Here is a 17,860-nt window from a genome sequence, read left to right as displayed (position 1 = left end):
TATGATTTAGCTGCTAGGGTTTATTTTCATATGCGTAGAACTGGTGAAGATCAGAGTATTATATTAAGGTAAACACATAAATTTAAGGGGAATATTTTGGGGGTAAAAAAACAACTAAAAACCAATTTTCATAAAGTGGTATCACAGGTTCAGGAAAGAGTACGACTCGTACACATTTAATCAATCAACTCTTGTTATTATCAACACATTCAAAGAAAGAAACAAAGCTTGGATCTCAAATCAAAAATGCCCAAGTTATACTGGAAGCCTTTGGTCATTCGAAAACCTCTCAAAATAACTCAGCTTCCAAGTTTGGCGTCTTTCAAGAATTACAATTTTCTGAACGAGGTCGGATTCTCGGTACCAAAACCTTGAATTACGCCTTTGACAAGTCTAGAGTAACACAAGTACCTAAGGATGAACGCACTTTTAATGTATTTTATTCCCTTTTGGCCGGTACAAGCCAAGAAGAACAAACTGCACTTCATATCAATTTCCCACCAGAATCATTCCATTACCTTGCTCAATCTAAAACCATTCGGCAACCTGAAGACGAATTTGCTTTTGCTGATCTCAAGAGTGCACTCAAGGTTTGCGGATTTAAAGCAAAAACTGTAACACAAATATTTCAATTGTTATCTGCTATTTTACATATCGGTAATCTTCAATTCCAAGGTGACAATGACAGTTTACAACAGACTCAAGAGGCTTGTAGTGTACGTAATCATAATACTTTGGAAGTTGTCGCCCTCATGCTTGGTGTCTCTCCATCCAAGTTGGAACAATCGCTGACTTACAAACTAAGATTGATCCGCAAAGAGTTGTGCACCATGTTTCTGAACACACAAGGCGCCACAGAGCAGAGAGATGCTCTTGCCCGCGCTCTTTACCATGTCTTGTTCTTGTGGATTGTCGAGACACTCAACACGAGGCTCTGCTACAGTGGTGAGCCTGCTAATTTTGTAGGCATTCTGGATCAGTTTGGCTTTCAAAACTTCAAGTCGAATGGATTTGAAGAATTTTGCGCCAACTTTGCCAATGAGCGTCTTCATCAATTCATTGTTGATCGACGCTTTAATCCACATGCTGGACTTAATAACATTATGTCTCGAGATGGTCTCGTACTGCCTTCGATCATCACAATCGATAGTTCTTCTTGTCTTGAGTTACTCGTCGGGAAGGAACAGGACCAGAACACGAGAGAAAAAAGCAAATCATCTGCTGCTCTCGGTTTGAACGGTATTGTGGGCCTCATGGATCGCGATTGTGCCAAATATCAAACGGGCGCTACAGACGCAACCAATGCCAACTTTTTAGCCAACATTCAACGACTGTATGGTGCTCACCCTTCCTTTACGAAATCACAGCACGCCTATTCTTTTGGCATCAACCACTTTTCTGGTACGGTTCACTATACGGTCGAATTATTTCTCGAAAAAAATCTGGACGACCTTTCACCAGACTTTGTCAGCTTGCTACGCGATAATACAAACAACAGCTTTGTGTCCAACTTGTTTGAAAGCACAGCGATGGCTACTGAATCGCATCCAAAGGATGATCGTACGATTGTCAAGGCTCAGCTCACTTCGAAGCCTACCCGTGCACCGAGCATGAAGAAATCAAACAAACGCCGTGAGCTGGCAGAGGATGAGGACGTGGGCAAGCAAAAGGCGATCAAGGACGCAGAGGAGGCCTATCAAAACATGCACGTCACAACAGTGATGGATCAATTGTACATGACCTTACGAGATCTGTTTCTGACCGTGGCCGAGACTCGCATCTACCAAATCATTCATCTCAGACCAAACGATACCCAGTCTCCAGAGCTGTTTGACCTCAAGCGTATCAAGTCTCAGGTGCATACCTTTCTGCTTCCCGAGTTAACCGTGCGTGCTGCGACAGAATATGCCAATTACCTGACGTTCAATGAGTTCCTTATGCGTTATGAAAGGCTCGTCGCTTCCCTTCAGATCGATCACAACAAATCAGAAAGAGATCAAGTGCAAGACATACGGTCTATCATGAACTGGAATGAATCTCAGGCCTGTGTGGGCCATGAGATGATCTGGCTTGTTTATGATACTTGGAAGGAATTGGAAGATGGTTTGCGTGCTGCAGAAAAAGAAGAACGTGAACGTGCCAAGGAAGCAAAACAAGGGATGATGCAAGACGCCCCCGTCATATCCAATCAAGGTTATTTTCCAGAGAGTCAGGAAAGGTTACTGCCACCTATGAACTACGCAGATTCCAGAGGATTTGAGGATGAGGCTAGCTATGTGGATAGTGATGATGGTATAAAGCGTGATATGGAAGGAAGTCAATGGGGAGAAGAATCCGAATGGGGTGGAATAAAGATTTCTGACGGGTAAGCAACTTTTGATATTGTGTAATCACAACTTCTAATCTCTCCCTTTGCCTCTCTCCTCTTTCTCCCCCCCCTCTCTCCTCTTTATTGGTCTCCTTAGCTTTGGACCTAATATGGATATGAGTAAGATGGTAGAAGATTATCATCAACCACAACATGAATCTGTCGAGGAAGTACCTATCACTGCCGTTCGTATCTGGTGGGTTCGTGTGGTCTGGCTGATGACCTGGTGGATCCCTTCCCCTTTCTTGCGCTGGTTTGGTAAGATGAAACGTGAAGACGTTCAGATGGCCTGGCGTGAAAAGGTCGCACTCTGTATCCTCATCTTTTTCTTCTCGGCCATGACGATCTTTTTCATCGTCGGTCTCGGTGAAGTCATCTGTCCGGGAACTCGAAACATGTACTCGACTGCCAATGTGGCTGCTCACAGTTTATCGGATGACATGTATATCAGTGTGCGTGGTACGGTGTACGACATTACGAATTTCGCAAAGACTCAGCACGGCGCCTCTGGCAACATTGCTACCTCGGACCTCATGGATCAATTGGGCGGGTTGGACGTCTCGGCCTCTATACCACCTCCACTGACCGTGGCATGCAAGGGCTTGGTATCTTCTCCTACCATCAAGATCACGGCCAATGTGAGTACGACCATGGCTAGCTTTGTTCATTATTCTGGAGATCAGAACCCGTTGCCCAGTTTGGCAGAGATGTCGGATACCACCTGGTATTGGGACTATTTTCTGCCGACAATGTCACTTTACAAGAAAGGCAAACTGGTGATACCTATCAAACAGCTCTATGCAGATTATCAAGGATGGAGTCGACTGGCCCTGGCCATCAATGGTAAAGTGTATGATATTAATGATTATATGAGTACAGCCAAGACCTATGACTCTGGATCCACTTCCTCAGACTACCATTTTCTACACTCGACCGTAGAAGAGATTTTTACCAAATTCAGTGGAACTGACGCAACCGACAAATGGAACCAATACAAAGGATCGATGACACCAGAACAGCAAGAGCAGAACATGGCCTGTCTAAACAATTACTTTTATATTGGCGATGTGGACCTGCGTGATTCACCTCGCTGTATGTTTACCAACTATTTCTTGCTGTCTGCTGCTCTCTTGATGGTGCTCGTCATCGCCATCAAGTTCTTGGCTGCTCTTCAATTCGGCGGTGCGCCGACACCGGAAGACCATGACAAGTTTGTGATCTGCCAAGTGCCTTGTTATACAGAGGATGAAGAATCTCTCAAGAAGACGATCGATTCACTGACTGTGATGAACTATGACGACAAACGCAAATTGCTCTTTATTATTGCTGACGGCATGATCATGGGCAGTGGTAACGATCGTCCGACGCCTCGTATCGTCTTGGATGTCCTTGGCTATGACACCAAGAATGACCCAGAACCACTCATGTTCAAATCGATTGGCGAGGGCTCCAAGCAGTTGAATTATGGCAAGGTCTATTCGGGTCTGTACGAATGTGAGGGACACGTTGTGCCTTACGTCGTCATTGTCAAGGTCGGCAAGGCCTCTGAGAGAGCCAAGCCGGGTAATCGTGGTAAACGGGATTCACAAATGATTTGTATGAACTTTTTGAACAAGGTGCATTTTGATAGCGAAATGACGCCCCTTGAGCTGGAAACATACCATCAAATCAAGAACGTGATCGGTGTCAATCCTTCCTTTTATGAGTATATTCTCATGGTGGACTCTGATACGGAAGTATTACCGGACGCACTGAACCATATGATTTCTTGTATGCTTCATGACGGTCGTATCATCGGTCTCTGTGGCGAGACCAAGTTGGTGAACGAAGATCGATCGTGGACAACCATGATTCAAGTGTATGAATACTACATCTCTCACCACCTGGCCAAAGCATTCGAATCCCTCTTTGGCTCCGTGACATGTTTGCCTGGCTGCTTTTGTATGTATCGTATCCGTACACCAGTCAAGAACGAACCCTTGATCATCTCACCCAAGGTCATTCACGATTACTCTGACAATCATGTCGATACCCTTCACAAAAAGAACCTGCTGCACTTGGGTGAAGATCGTTATCTGACCACGTTGATGATGAAGCATTTCCCGCAATACAAGATGAAATTCACGCCTCATGCTCAGTGTAAGACGGTCGCTCCTGATCGATGGAAGGTTTTGCTGTCCCAGCGTCGTCGATGGATCAATTCAACCATTCACAACCTGTTTGAAGTCTTGCTGCTACCTGATCTTTGCGGCTTTTGTTGTTTTTCGATGCGTTTCGTGGTCTTGATTGATCTGATCGGTACGCTTAGTTTACCTGTCTCTGTTGTTTACCTGGTCTATCTGATTTACGTCATCGCGTCCAAGACAGGGCCACTGCCCGTCTTGGCCTTGGCTATGTTGGCTGGTGTTTACGGTCTTCAGGCGATCTTGTTCATCTTGAAACGTCAATGGCAACATATCGGTTGGATGATCTTCTACATCCTCGCCATCCCCGTATTTTCCTTCTTCTTGCCCATTTACTCTTTCTGGCACTTTGACGATTTCTCATGGGGTAACACGCGTGTGGTCGTAGGCGACAAGAAGCAAAAGAAGATCATTGTAGCCGATGATGAAAAGTTTGACGAAAAGATGATTCCCTTGAAAAAATGGAGTGTGTACGAACAAGAACTGTGGGAGATGGGCTCAACGGGTAGCAAAGAGACACGTCTTACGGGTCAAACATACAAGTCTTACCAGACACACGGTTCAAGAAACAACCAGTCGGTTGTCTACGACAGTCGAACACAGTATGCCGGTAGCCAAGCAGGCGATTACGACTATTATCGTGATGCGAGCCCATACGATCCCAAGCGTATACGTTCGCCTGGTTCAGTGATCGCTGGTTCTGAATACGGCGGTGCGGCGACACAGGACTTTATGATGACACCACCCCAGCCACCGCTGTCCAGACAGCAGCAGCAAGCCATGTCCATCCACAGCTTTGGACCCGACTTTCAGGACATGGCCCATTACGACATGCCAATGCGTCCCACCAGTCAGTTCTCAATACCACTCTCGCAAGGCGGTATGCAACCCATGCTGCCACCCGGGTTTCCTACGGACGATGAAATCCTCAATGAAATCAAAAACATCTTGCAAACTGCCAACCTGATGAGCATCACCAAAAAACAAGTGAGAGAGCAACTCAGCGCCTTTTTTGGATTCGACATGACACCCAAAAAGGAATTCATTAATACAAGTATTGAATATATTTTACAAGGCAGACTTTAAATTTACATGCATTTTACAACTCTTTTATGTAACAAGTTTCCCCCCCCCCTTCTTCCTCACAGTAATCTCTTCATATATAAAAAAAAAAGGAAAATGAACATCATCCCAAAAAGCATTAATTACAATAAAAAAAAAGTTAGCACATTTATAAACATGATCCTACGTATTCTATTTTTTTAATATTTGCAGTTAGCAAATCGGTACTTTTTGCACAGACCAACGATGTTACAAATAGGATGAATGTGAAGACAAGATGACGTACTGTGCTAATTGTTTGCAGTAACAAAAAGAACTTTATTCTGAATTCAGAGCAGTTTTCAATGGCTTTTGGGCAAAATGAAATTGAATCCAGATGGTTTTGTTGAGCAAAGTCAAAAGAGAATTTGAGCTTAAGAGATACTCTTTACATAGTGTGTGTTCTTGTGTCTAGAAAGTAATATAGAATTAGTAGCTGAATATAAATACCTGATTTGTACTGTAATACGATAGGATAAATAAAAAGGGTAGTTGAATATAAGCAAAACTTCAATTTATTAGACAAATGAGTCATCTTGAACATGTTTTCGTTTAGGATAAAGCCTCTTTTCTTGAATTCATAAAGATGTACTACTAATTTCTTGGCTAAAAATGAGGTATAGCGTAAAGAACATGATTTGCATTATATCATTTGTTCGTATCAAGCTTGAGATGAACTCTTGTTCAAAGTTACACGAATGATGTTCACAGAACCTTCATCAATTGAATGCTCATGTTTCAGAGAAGAGTGAATTGAGAGTGATCGTATGTGGATTCGAATAGATAAAAGTATCGACAGATGAGTCATTAGTGCATGGTCGTGTTTTTAATTCTTTGAAGCATCATAAATCAATGCTAATTTAGCTTGTTCATCATTCACACGTAAGAAAGAAAAAATTGCATGAAAAGTAAAATTGATTTAGAAGTTTAGTCTCCCTTTTTTGTATGACTTTATTCGATGACTAACAAACAATAAGGTCCTTACTATTCTAATATGAGTGATGATGAATAAATCATATATTTTCATTGGCTGACTTTTTTTTAAAATGAAATCACCTTTTTCTTTTTCTCATCATTCACTATGAATTCCCCCCCTTTTAGAAAAATACAGTTAAACTGAAAGATTATTTTTGCATTACCAATCATATTCAAAGGATAGTAACCTATGCATCTTGACTTTATTTTTACTAGTGAACCAAACCTATAAAAAAAGTAAAGGATGATGATTTATGATTTAAAGTATATCGCGTATAAAAGCTTAAATGGAACTATCGGATGTTGAACAAGAACTCGATTCTTTTTTTTCCTTGTCAATTACAATCGTTGTGTCATTGAAGTGATTATAACCAAGATTATATCACCGTATTCATTTAACGTTAGTAATAAAAAAGAAAAAAAGAAAAGGTTGTGGTTTTCACAAGCTAATTGATTCTAATCATCTTATGATTACACACTGGATTTGCTCCGACATAAATCTTTGTTTTGTACTCTAGAAAAAAAAAAAGAAAGAAAGAAAGAGAGCATTGATAGACTTGATATTTCAACTTGCTTATTTGAAGGATAATAAATAATTTATGTGCAATTCTCCAAATAATTTATCTCCTTAAATTTAAACACAGAACTATACAGTCAAAAAGGGTGAACCATGTGTTGTTCACAAAGAATATAAAGTCATCATGAAGCTACCATTTTTAGAACCTTTTCTCTCTTTCTTTCTTTTTATATATTTTTTTTTCTCTTTATTTTTTTTTCATTTTATAAGCAATGGTATAAAGAACAAGGATGAATAAACAAGAATTAATGTATTTGTTAGGAACATCCAATACCCTATCCATCACAGTCTACTCCTATCAACAATTCTATTTCAGTCAATACTGAAACTAGACCCCGCAGACATACAATCACTAGACCTGATTCAGCCATGGCATTATTATCTGATATAGAAGACAATGATGATGAAATAGAACAGCAAGAAACATTTGATCGAATTTCTGGTATATTGACTAGTTTAATACAAGAAGCCAATGAGGCTGTACAAGGCATAGAAAAAGAACGCGTACAACTATTAAGAAAATCAACCAGTACAACTTTCAGCAAAAGATCATCCAAAATACCAAAAACATTAACCTCTACCAATCTGGCCAGACATAGTTCAGAACCAAAACGACCAAGAAAGACAAGGACATCTCATGTACCAAGTACACATGTCCGCATCCCAAGTACTTCTTCAACCAACTCTTCAGCATCTCACCACTCTGCACTCTTTTCTCCCACTTCTACCACCAGTAGTAGTAGTAGTAACAGTAGTACCAGCACCATAAACCTCTCACCTACTCCTTCATTAAAAAAATCCGTTTTTAGGCATACAACACTTCGACCCAGATCGTGTTCAACCCTGAATTTCCCACAGAGACGTCCATTCACACCCCGTTCCACCAAGCGTGCGACAAATCATGGAGTAGAAGAATCCATCAAGGAATCCTTTCAACGACTGGATAGTTCAATTGCCTTGGTGGATTCTCTTTCACGTGACCTGGCCACCGCCAGCTCAGTCCAACCACTCGATACCCGCTTCACCCTCTTATTACTCGTTCCGCTACTCCACATACCCCATTCACTCATCACCATGATTTTCGATTTCTGTACATCACCAACACCCACTGGCTCACTTTATAACCGAACCATGACATCCTTTAGTGTGTCTTCGATGATCTTTTGGGCCTGTCTCTTTACATTTACAAATTTAATGGTAGATCAAGTAGCACCTAAACAGTGGATAGCCAATAGGACAAGACGGACTTCCTTACCGGGTTCTTATATCAAAGAACGAGGCATAAAAAGATTATGGATACCACAGTCTGGATTAATAAAGAGTCCATTAATAAAAAGACGTAATTCAATTTAACCATAAAGCAGGGCCATTCGCTTCAAATAAAAAAAAGTACCATTTGCACAATTCAGTGGCCATTTTGTTGAAAACAATCCATCCAATGATCCAAAAGGACTTTTAATTTCGTGAGCATCCTCACCCTCAATCCATCTTTTTTTTTTTTTTCTTTTCAACCCTCCCTCCTTTTGCTTTGTGAATCCATGCCTTCTTCATAGCCAAACGCTTTGATTCCTCTTTTAGAATAGCGCGCCAAGTCCATTGGAAGTCTCTGTCTTCTTTTCACTGGCATCGTCTGTCAGACTGCTTCCTATCGGAGACCTGGTTCAGGCTTTTTAAGCTCATTTTAATAACAGCAAACGAATCAATGTGCGACCAAAACAAAACAATCTGTGGCCCTGATCAATGACAGTTCATGTCATTCATCTTACAATCATCCTCCTTTTTTTTTTTTTACTCGCTCCAAGCCAGTCTTCAAATCCTCTGACGAATTTTTTTTTTTTTTTTTTTTTTTTTGGGCTAGAGTGACATGTCAATCGTTTGTTGTTCTCCATCACCCATTTGATCCTCTTTAGAATTCTCTGCTGCGTGATTTATTATAAGCTGCGCGTAATCATCCTCATTGTTTCTCCGATCCTCCCCCCCCCCCTCACGGTGTCGGCTCAATCCAATTTCTGTGACTCATCTTTTCCTTACTGCTTTATCCGTTGATGAAGAACGCGTTTGGTTAATGTGAGAAACTCTGGGATAAAGGTCTGGTCTGTCTGTGTTGGGTCAATTGGGTTTTTTCTGAACAATGTATAGATGTTAGCTGCTCATCCTCCAATGACCTAAACCCATCCACTGATGATTGACAGCAGCTTGGATAAGCAAAATTTCAAACAAAACCGGAAAAATGAACGGTTAAACTTGGATGGTATCACAAAACATGGATGACAAAGCAATGTTTCTCTTTTTCCAAGAAAATTCGGCGGCTTGGCAACGATTTTCGGTGGCGAATTTCGCCGCAGTCGGTTATGAAGAAGTAATATAAATAGAATGAGATTTTATATACTTTTTATTCTTTATTCAAAACAATGAATTCAATTAAACAAATACTTTCAACTCAATTCGAACATTACACTTTCTGTCCTAAATGTGGGGTCGATGTCACCATATTCTCTCATGAAGGGGATTGTCCCTGTTATCATTAATCTCATCCACATCCATCATCAACAAGCATACATTTATATACCATCTTCATCATCTCTTTATTGTACATAATCTATTTCATGTTCCTGATTTATAAAATAAACTTTTAAATAAAATAATATCGGCATTTCAATCTATCAACAGCCCACATTGAACTGCAAGAATAAACAAAGTTTTTTTAATTAAAAATAATAAATTACTTTATAATCCTTATTTAGCTTTACTATTTTCATCAAATCATTTCCCCCTCCAATTGTTTATTAAAAGCATATCGCATGAATTCTTATTTTTTGCATGAAATTGTGCTATTCAGTGGGGATGCATAAACATCCATTCATCGGATCACAAGACGCATCTCACGTTGATTGGTGTAGAGTGGCAGAGAGAGAGAGAGAGAGAGAGAATATATTGCCTGAAAAAGTAACACCGCTTCTCAACCTACAAAGCAAATCCTTTTTTTTTTTTTTTTTTTTTTTTTATTTCTCTTTTCACTTGAAACAATGACCACAAAGGCAAAAGCTGCTCACGATACAACCCCAAAGAAACATGCTGAACATCCTCCGGTAAGTCACTGTGCTTTAAATAAACCATACTTATTTTGATACTAGTATGAATCCATGATTAAAAGTAAAAAAGAAGCATTCAATCCATCATACCCATGATTGACACACCTTTTATAGATGCCATTCATGCCTTAAAGGAGCGTAAGGGTAGTTCTCGAACTGCAATTAAACGATATATCACAGCCAACTACAAAGTCACTCCTGGTGCTCACTTTGATTCTCAAATATCGGCTGCTATCAAACGTGGACTTTCAAAAGATGTCTTTTCTCTTCCCAAAGGTAATTCTTATTGATTGAAAAAAGAAAACTCACAGCGCCTAGGCTTATCTGGAACGATCAAATTGGTCAAGCCTGAAAAGAAATCGACAGCGACCACGATGGCTGCTGAAAAGAAAAAGTCGGATGAAAAGAAGGCCAAGTCGACGACGCCCAACAAGAAGGTGGCTGCTGCTAAAAAGGCCGCGGCTGTAAAGAAATCCAAGGCGACCCATCAAGCCAAGGCGGCCAAGAAGGCCAGTTCGGTCAAGAAGGCCAGTTCGGCCCCAAAGCCTGCGGGCTCTGCACGATCGGAGGCGACTCCAAAGGAGGAGGCTCCAGTCGCGACGCGTGCTGCAGACAAGACACCGACGGAAAGTAAACCAGCTGAAAAGAAAGCTACTGAAAAGAAAGCTACTGAAAAGAAAACGACTGAAAAGAAAAAGTTGGCTCCCAAGAAAGCCACGGCAAAGAAAACGACGGAAAAGGCCAACATCAAGGCGCCTGCCAAACTGACAAAACGACAGACGGCGATGAAAGCTGCCACTGCTTCTACTGCATAAACTTTCTTTAAATAAAAAACCATTCCATTTGATATGCTTCCAATTCACACCTGTCTTTTATAAACACTCGATTATGTTATAAAGAGGGACAAGCGATTGTTTCACTTGTTTTTTTTTTATTATACAACTTGCTTATTTTTGTATGAAGTGATTTACATGTTGTTCTAATCTTTTAAGTTGTCTGTTGGGTCTAGGCACTTTGGGTAAGAGTTCGGTCGATAGCCATCTCAGGTCTTGTAGGGCTCCTTCTTGTTTTGCCAACTTGATGACACCTGCCAACGTGGTACGAGAGATATTTAATTCGGAGGTTTGTTCTGTCCAGGTACGCAAGACGTCAAACAAGAGCGAAATATCTTGTGAGTCGATCAAGGTGCTCAAATAGACATTGATAAATTGAACATCGAGGCGGTTATAAGGTGCACTGGGAAAAGGAATCGTGGGCGATGTCTCTCGGACAGGGATAGGGATATGACCTGCTCGTTCAAAACGAAACATGGTGTATTTGTTAAACAGTCGACGCAGGTTTTTATGATCGTTGTCTATCGCGTACTTTGATAACAAAATTTCCCAAAGATCCTGGTTGTACTCTATTCCTCTTTCTTTCATGGCCCTGATCGTCGGATTCGGATTGAGTCCTCGGATAGAGGTAGACGTGCGAAGCAGTGCGCTGTAGACTCTAGGATCATCTAAACTTGGCCATCGGTCCACCTTCTTGCCCTGTCGTCGCTTGTCCTCGGCCAAACTTAAATGTATCTCTAGGTTTTTCATCATCTCTTTGGCTTCTTGAGGTAATTGAGCTGTCACACAGCAGTCCAGCATGGCACAATATAACTCAAAGTCCATTCTTCTCTTTGTGATATCACGTTCCATGTCCGGTTTGATGCTGTTCAGCGCATGCTTGGACTGCTCGCTATCCAGTGATGAGAGCGCAAACACATGCCGATAGAGAGCGACATCAGCGAAAAGTCCGTGAAGTTTGAATGAATTCCATCGACTGTTGAACGCCTTGAATTGCTTTCCGGCAGCTAGACAGGTCAATAAAGTAGAAAACGTGAATCGATCATGAGGTAAATGGGCTTCGAGCATGATCTTTTCGATATCAAACACACGAGGATCAAGCTTGAAAGAACGATGGGCGTCAGACGGTAAGAGTGAGTTCAACTTGAAATTATCAAAGTAGTAGTGTCCATCTCTGTGAGGAAGACAGGCGCGGAAAAGAGCGTGGAAAGTACGGTGGTTGAGCATCTTGATGCCATCTTCTTGTGCCTTGGCTACTAATTCCAGTGCTTTATCCAATCGAATGTTACGACCATCTTTTGAGTTGTATTGTTGTGATTTGGCATATCCTTGCATCATGATGTGATGACTAGCTTCATTTGGCTTGATGCCATGTTCAGGCATATAGTTATTAAATAAATCCTCAGCTTTTTCCATTGGATAGTCTTGAGGACTGATACGATTGGCCAATGTCAAGTATCCCAAGATCACATTGCAGTCAGTAACATCCGTGAGTTGATTGTTCTTGAACATATTTCTTGTCAAGGCCTCCCATGATGCGTGCAAATCATTCACCTCATTCAATTCCTTTGGCTGCAAATTGAGGCCTCTGGGCCCTCTTCTCTTGGTCAATCCATCTACAAGTTTATCAAGAGCTGCCTTGTGAGCCATCAAGAGCATCGTCTTGTCGTCATTCTCTGGATAAAGCTCATCCTTCATCTTCTTATAATGGGTTGTCAACTCAAGGTCTCCCTTGAATGCATAGGTTCTTGTCAGTCTATCAAGAACGTTGCGCGAAAGCAAATTTTCCTTTTTCAAGAACAACAAGACTTGGTTTGCTCTTTCATCACATCCAGCTGTAGCAAAAGCAATCAAAGCATTTTCATAAAATGATTCCTTGTCTTTCACTTTGTTTTCTACGTTTTCAACACAAGCAAGTAATCTTTCTTCATCTCCCAAAATACCCCAACCCTAACAAAACAGTCAGCATGTCCCCTTTTTTCTTTCTTTCTTTTATTTACTCTAATCAACAACTGCCAAGATTCCTGATCCAACTTGTCTACATCAAATCTCTCTGAGAATCTTTCCAACAAGGCACGTAAATCTTCTTTTCGATGCGTATCGCCAAAATGAAAAGCAACTCTGAGTACGTTGGTCCAGATGGAGAGGTTGTTCAAGATGGGAATGGAAACAGTGGATTCATCCGAATAAAACCAGTGTGCTACCACAGCATAATATTCTGAATCAAAGGGTGCAGTTCGAAGCAAATCAAATAATTGTTGATAGATCTCTACTGTGGCCAGTCCAAATCGTTCTGCGTTCTGTACGGTCTTGATGGCCTCACGTACATCACCTGTTGATTTACACTGTTCCATGATTGAAACAAGTTCTTTTTGAGAAGGCACGGCTGATTTAAGTGGTTTCTTGGGACTGATCTCGATTAAATCAGGTTCGAGTGGTTGTGGGATTTGCGTTGTGAAAGCTCGAGTGACATGAACTGTGATGAAAGTGTCAATTGACTTTTTTTTTTATTGAAAAATAGAAATATACCTAAAGTTGACGGTAAATTTTTGTTTACAAAACAAATGAAAGGTCTTGATTGTATTCCTCTTGTTCTAGCAACAGCTCTTCCTATGGTTGGAATCATTTCAATAGCCGTTTCTGTTTTGAGAAAAAAAAAAAAAAAAAAAAATCAAGTCCTGACAGAAAGAGAAGGTAGCCTGGTTCTTTTATAAAGTCAGCTTTATTTAAACACAGTTTTGAAAGTCAAAGTGACTTGTCATTTGAGATCAACAAAGTAAGTCCATCTTCCTTCCTGTAAACCCTTTGCTGTATCTTCCAACAAGATCTCTCTTCTCAACTTGACATAGACCGTCTTGTCCAGTACAGCTTGTCTCAATTTAGCAATCTTTTCTGGGTCTGGATCCAATGGTTTCTCCAATAGTTCACTTAATTGTTCAGTTGCCATCTCCAAATCTCTTTGATTATCCTAATTTAGATTAAGTAAGGCAATACACAGGCTGTTTTCTTTTTCTTTTTACTTCAAATAATTCTGTTTGGTTTGTTTTTGCAAGGTAAAATGCAAATGCATAAGTCCATTTTAAGGTCGTTCGACACTGTACGGTGACATCAACTGCCTTTTTAAGGAATTGTACTTCAATCCATGAGAGATCACTTGTCTGCTGCATTTCTTCCATTTTCTTTTCAGTCTTTCGATATAATTCTTGATCTAATTTAGCCGAATGCTCATGATTTGCATAACGATTATAATACTATATAAACTGTGAGAAAGAGAAGGTTGAAATGACGGTCTTATTACATGAAGGTATCTTTCTAAGCTTATCCTTGATTGAGTCTGACTATCTCTTGCTTCTGCACTGCTCTTTTCATCAAATCTGTTACATGTGTACCAAGACGTACCATGTTCTGACCAAGGTCCCATACAAACCCAGCAGAATTCATATTTACATTTTCTGCAAGTCATATGGTTACAACCACCATTCTTTTCGATCGTCGAGTGACATTTTGGACATTCCTTTGTGTTGGCAGAGATCCAATTGGCCGTTTCTGAATCATCCTCACATTTCTTTAACCACTTATTTACCAAGGCGCAGATACATGGCTGATGATCGTTTAATGTACATCCAAAGCAAAATCGGTGTGAGCAGTTGCATTCTACCGTAGGCACGACTGAGGTCAGTGAGGTGCTCGGAATATTACATTCAACAGCATATTCACAATCAGGCGCAGGGCACCACTTTAAAAAGTCATTGTCATCCACAAATGTCCTATTCAGCAGTTCACGGTATTTCGCAAAGGTCACTTTGTCCACCAAGAGTTCAACCGTCTTTTCGTCCACGATCAGTGTACATTCACTTTCTGGACACTGTATCCTCCTGCTCTCGCCTTCTTCTCTGATCTTTTGATAAAGGTATTGTGTGTAACAATTCTTGCAAAACCTGTGCTCACAAGAGATGCAAACAGTGTCCATCTCGCCAGAGTCGTCACAGCAGATATCGCATACAAAGTTGTCTAATGCCGCAGCCAACTTGAAAGATCGGTTTGTGGTGGCAGATGAAACACCTGCTTGCTGTAATACTTTTTCAGGTGAATCCATGTATTGTTCAAATAATTTCTCCTTATTCCAACGAAAATAACGTAATAAGGTAGCAGAGTCCTCCATCGAAAGACCTATACGAATCATGAGCTTATAAAGAGATCATCGTGCCTTTCTTACCCAATATCATCGAAACCTGGGATATCTCAGTATCTTGTTTTGTCTTAAGATTATCAGAGTTCAATACTTGATAGTCAACTTCATATGTCTTTTTTTGTTGCTTTTCTGCAAATAAATCTTCTTCATGTTCATAACCTTCACTTTCTTTTTTTTAAAGTAAGTAGTGTTGTACATTATTTAACTACAGCTTTACTTAGTATGACTCTTTCTTTTTGCTAGTTTTCATAAACTTACAGATTGTCTTTACCGCTCATGGAATTGCCGAATTCAGAATTGTCTTCATACTGTAATTTATAAAATAATTACGTAAATACATTAAAAAAGGGAAAAAAGCGTATTAAATACCATGTATTCATCTTCATAGTCGCTAATAGAACTCATATTTTATATACCAAAAAAGAAGAAAGAAGAAAACGAATAAAGAAAAGAGGAGAAAGAAAGAATTGAAAAAATAAGGAGAGGAAATACATTTGTCCAAAACAAAAAAAAAAAAAAAAATAGGTCACAGCATACTTTAAAAATGCATTGCGAAAAGAGGTTTAGAACTTGCTTAGTAATAAAATCTGTTGAACAGAAATAATTTTATTTATTCTAAATGAATAAAAAAGAAAGAGAAAATTACAAGTAGGAAAGAGGGGGGGGGGAATAATACAGTGAAACTTAAAAGATTTCTTCAACAAAATTAGCAGGAAACTAGGACAAGTGGATAAATGATCATTTGTTTGTATTAAAAAAAAAAAAAAAAAAAACTTACAATGCCCTGCCTTCCATTCAATCTCCCAGTCCACCAATCATTTTTCGTGTTTGATTTTTTGACAATGCTAATGATATCTCCCTTATGGAATGCCAAATCTCCTTCTTGTTCTCCGTTGAAATTAAACAAAGCTCTTACTCTAGGTTCACTGCTGTTATCATTTGTCACTGGCACTAAATCCCTTGTGCTATCTGACACTGGAACGAGATCTCTTAAGCTGGACATGGTTGGCGCTGACGGATAATGACCTGTTTTAGCCATCTGATGAACAGCACCACGACTTAGTGATCTGTTGATAGGTGAATCGCTTTGGATGATGTCACGAGAGCTATAGGGTTCACTGTATCCGCTATGATAGGGTTCAATGTATCCACTGCTGTATGGACTGCTGTATCCACTAGGATAGGATTCACTGTATCCACCGCTATACGGGTTGCTATACCTAGGGCTATCACGATCCATAAATCCAAACCTTGCATCAGGCACTGGATGAAACTTGGTAGTCAATGCACCATAAAGAGGTTCTGCAGCAGCTGGAGGAGGTATGGTACCGTTCAGCAAGTCTCTTGCCTTGACTTTATGACCATACATCTTTTTGTTGGCATCAAACCGTTCGATAATCACCGAGCCTTCCAGAGAAACACCGGCGAATAAGCCTCTGGTTTTACTATAAGAATACACGGCTGCAACATTCCGATAAGAGGCTGTACCCGATGCCTCTGCATTTCTACCCACAGGACCTGCGGCAACTAAACAAATAGAAAGATGAGCAACATAAAGAAAGAGGACTTTGTGCTTACCTGAAATATTGCCACCCAAAGTGATTGATCCATGATCCATAAATGTCTTTACTGCAGCATGATTATTCAACACCATAATGAAATCTGTTAATTCTGCGCCTGTATTTCCCAAAAAGACAATCATTAACTTTTTCCTTCTTCTCTCTTTTTCACTTTACCTACTTGTCCACCAAACCCCATACCGCCTGTCATGATAGCAGAAGGAGCGGACCATGCTATAGACATCAACATCAGCTTTTATTCAACTTTCATTCCAGTCGCACTTACTTCCATCTGGTAACCTAATCACATGACTCAACAACCATGGCACCTTTCTTTTATTTATCCTTTACCTTGCAACCACTAGACCTGAACCAGCTCGACCCGAAAATAAAAATCCTGCCTTTAAGACGGTAAAGATAGCTAAACCCTTTGCGTTGGCTAATATGTTGGGTGGAATAAAGCTGTCAAGACCGTTTCCCCCATCTAAATCCACTGTCAATCTTTCCATGTTTCTGCAACTGTATCTTTCTTTTACCTTGAAAACTATTTAATATTCTAGCTGCTTTTCGACACTCGGCTATATAAAACATGTCAATTTAATCCTTCAATGGATTCATCTTTCTTACAGCTTAAACTTGAAGGAAGTGGTGAGTTGATGTGCATTTTTTTTAATAGTAAAGAAACAAAGAGAGAAAGAAAGAAAGGAAAAAAAAAGAAAGACAAGGATTTTTTTAAAGAAATACGGCCTTTCAATTTCAATCTAAATGCATTTTACGTCAATCAATTGCTATCTTTAGACGAGTGATTGTAACAATAAAAGGGAAAAAAGAAACCTTATTTTACAAGCAAATGCCAAGAAATCTTTGCTTTTTTTTTCTTGAAAAAAAAAAAATGATTTGCTTGGAATCAAATAAATGATTTTCCAAACGATAGCTTATCTGATGCTTTCATTGGATGACTGAGATTGTTTATTGTCTGA

The 17,860-nt window shown here is 40.1% G+C and overlaps 6 protein-coding genes across 6 annotated transcripts; 3 read left to right on the top strand and 3 right to left on the bottom strand.

Annotated features, from left to right (window-relative positions):
- Positions 1–30: 30 nt before the first annotated feature.
- On the top strand, positions 31–5,637 carry RO3G_10151 (chitin synthase; the record flags this gene model as incomplete). Its single annotated transcript, XM_067664736.1, has 4 exons — positions 31–68; positions 137–2,365; positions 2,466–3,211; positions 3,248–5,637. 4 exons carry the CDS (start codon positions 31–33, stop codon positions 5,635–5,637), a joined length of 5,403 nt encoding a protein of 1,800 aa, XP_067520837.1.
- Positions 5,638–7,416: 1,779 nt separating this feature from the next.
- On the top strand, positions 7,417–8,557 carry RO3G_10150 (uncharacterized protein; the record flags this gene model as incomplete). Its single annotated transcript, XM_067664735.1, has 2 exons — positions 7,417–7,419; positions 7,466–8,557. 2 exons carry the CDS (start codon positions 7,417–7,419, stop codon positions 8,555–8,557), a joined length of 1,095 nt encoding a protein of 364 aa, XP_067520836.1.
- Positions 8,558–10,230: 1,673 nt separating this feature from the next.
- RO3G_10149 (uncharacterized protein) lies at positions 10,231–11,111 on the top strand (the record flags this gene model as incomplete). Its single annotated transcript, XM_067664734.1, has 4 exons — positions 10,231–10,293; positions 10,339–10,357; positions 10,411–10,572; positions 10,615–11,111. 4 exons carry the CDS (start codon positions 10,231–10,233, stop codon positions 11,109–11,111), a joined length of 741 nt encoding a protein of 246 aa, XP_067520835.1.
- Positions 11,112–11,243: 132 nt separating this feature from the next.
- RO3G_10148 (uncharacterized protein) lies at positions 11,244–13,755 on the bottom strand (the record flags this gene model as incomplete). Its single annotated transcript, XM_067664733.1, has 3 exons — positions 11,244–13,079; positions 13,130–13,605; positions 13,659–13,755. 3 exons carry the CDS (start codon positions 13,753–13,755, stop codon positions 11,244–11,246), a joined length of 2,409 nt encoding a protein of 802 aa, XP_067520834.1.
- Positions 13,756–13,887: 132 nt separating this feature from the next.
- Positions 13,888–15,726, bottom strand: RO3G_10147 (uncharacterized protein; the record flags this gene model as incomplete). Its single annotated transcript, XM_067664732.1, has 6 exons — positions 13,888–14,097; positions 14,150–14,380; positions 14,428–15,299; positions 15,346–15,489; positions 15,593–15,629; positions 15,691–15,726. The coding sequence occupies 6 exons, from the start codon at positions 15,724–15,726 to the stop codon at positions 13,888–13,890; spliced, it is 1,530 nt and encodes a 509-aa protein (XP_067520833.1).
- A 279-nt stretch (positions 15,727–16,005) lies between these two features.
- RO3G_10146 (uncharacterized protein) lies at positions 16,006–17,544 on the bottom strand (the record flags this gene model as incomplete). The annotated part of the gene is made up of 8 exons (XM_067664731.1): positions 16,006–16,038; positions 16,100–16,848; positions 16,900–16,998; positions 17,058–17,114; positions 17,167–17,180; positions 17,232–17,364; positions 17,417–17,458; positions 17,508–17,544. 8 exons carry the CDS (start codon positions 17,542–17,544, stop codon positions 16,006–16,008), a joined length of 1,164 nt encoding a protein of 387 aa, XP_067520832.1.
- Between the last annotated feature and the right edge of the window lie 316 nt (positions 17,545–17,860).

This window comes from Rhizopus delemar, genomic scaffold (assembly GCF_000149305.1).
Source record: "Rhizopus delemar RA 99-880 supercont3.7 genomic scaffold, whole genome shotgun sequence".
Lineage (NCBI taxonomy): Eukaryota > Fungi > Mucoromycota > Mucoromycetes > Mucorales > Rhizopodaceae > Rhizopus > Rhizopus delemar.
This window is presented reverse-complemented; position numbering and strand designations above follow the sequence as displayed.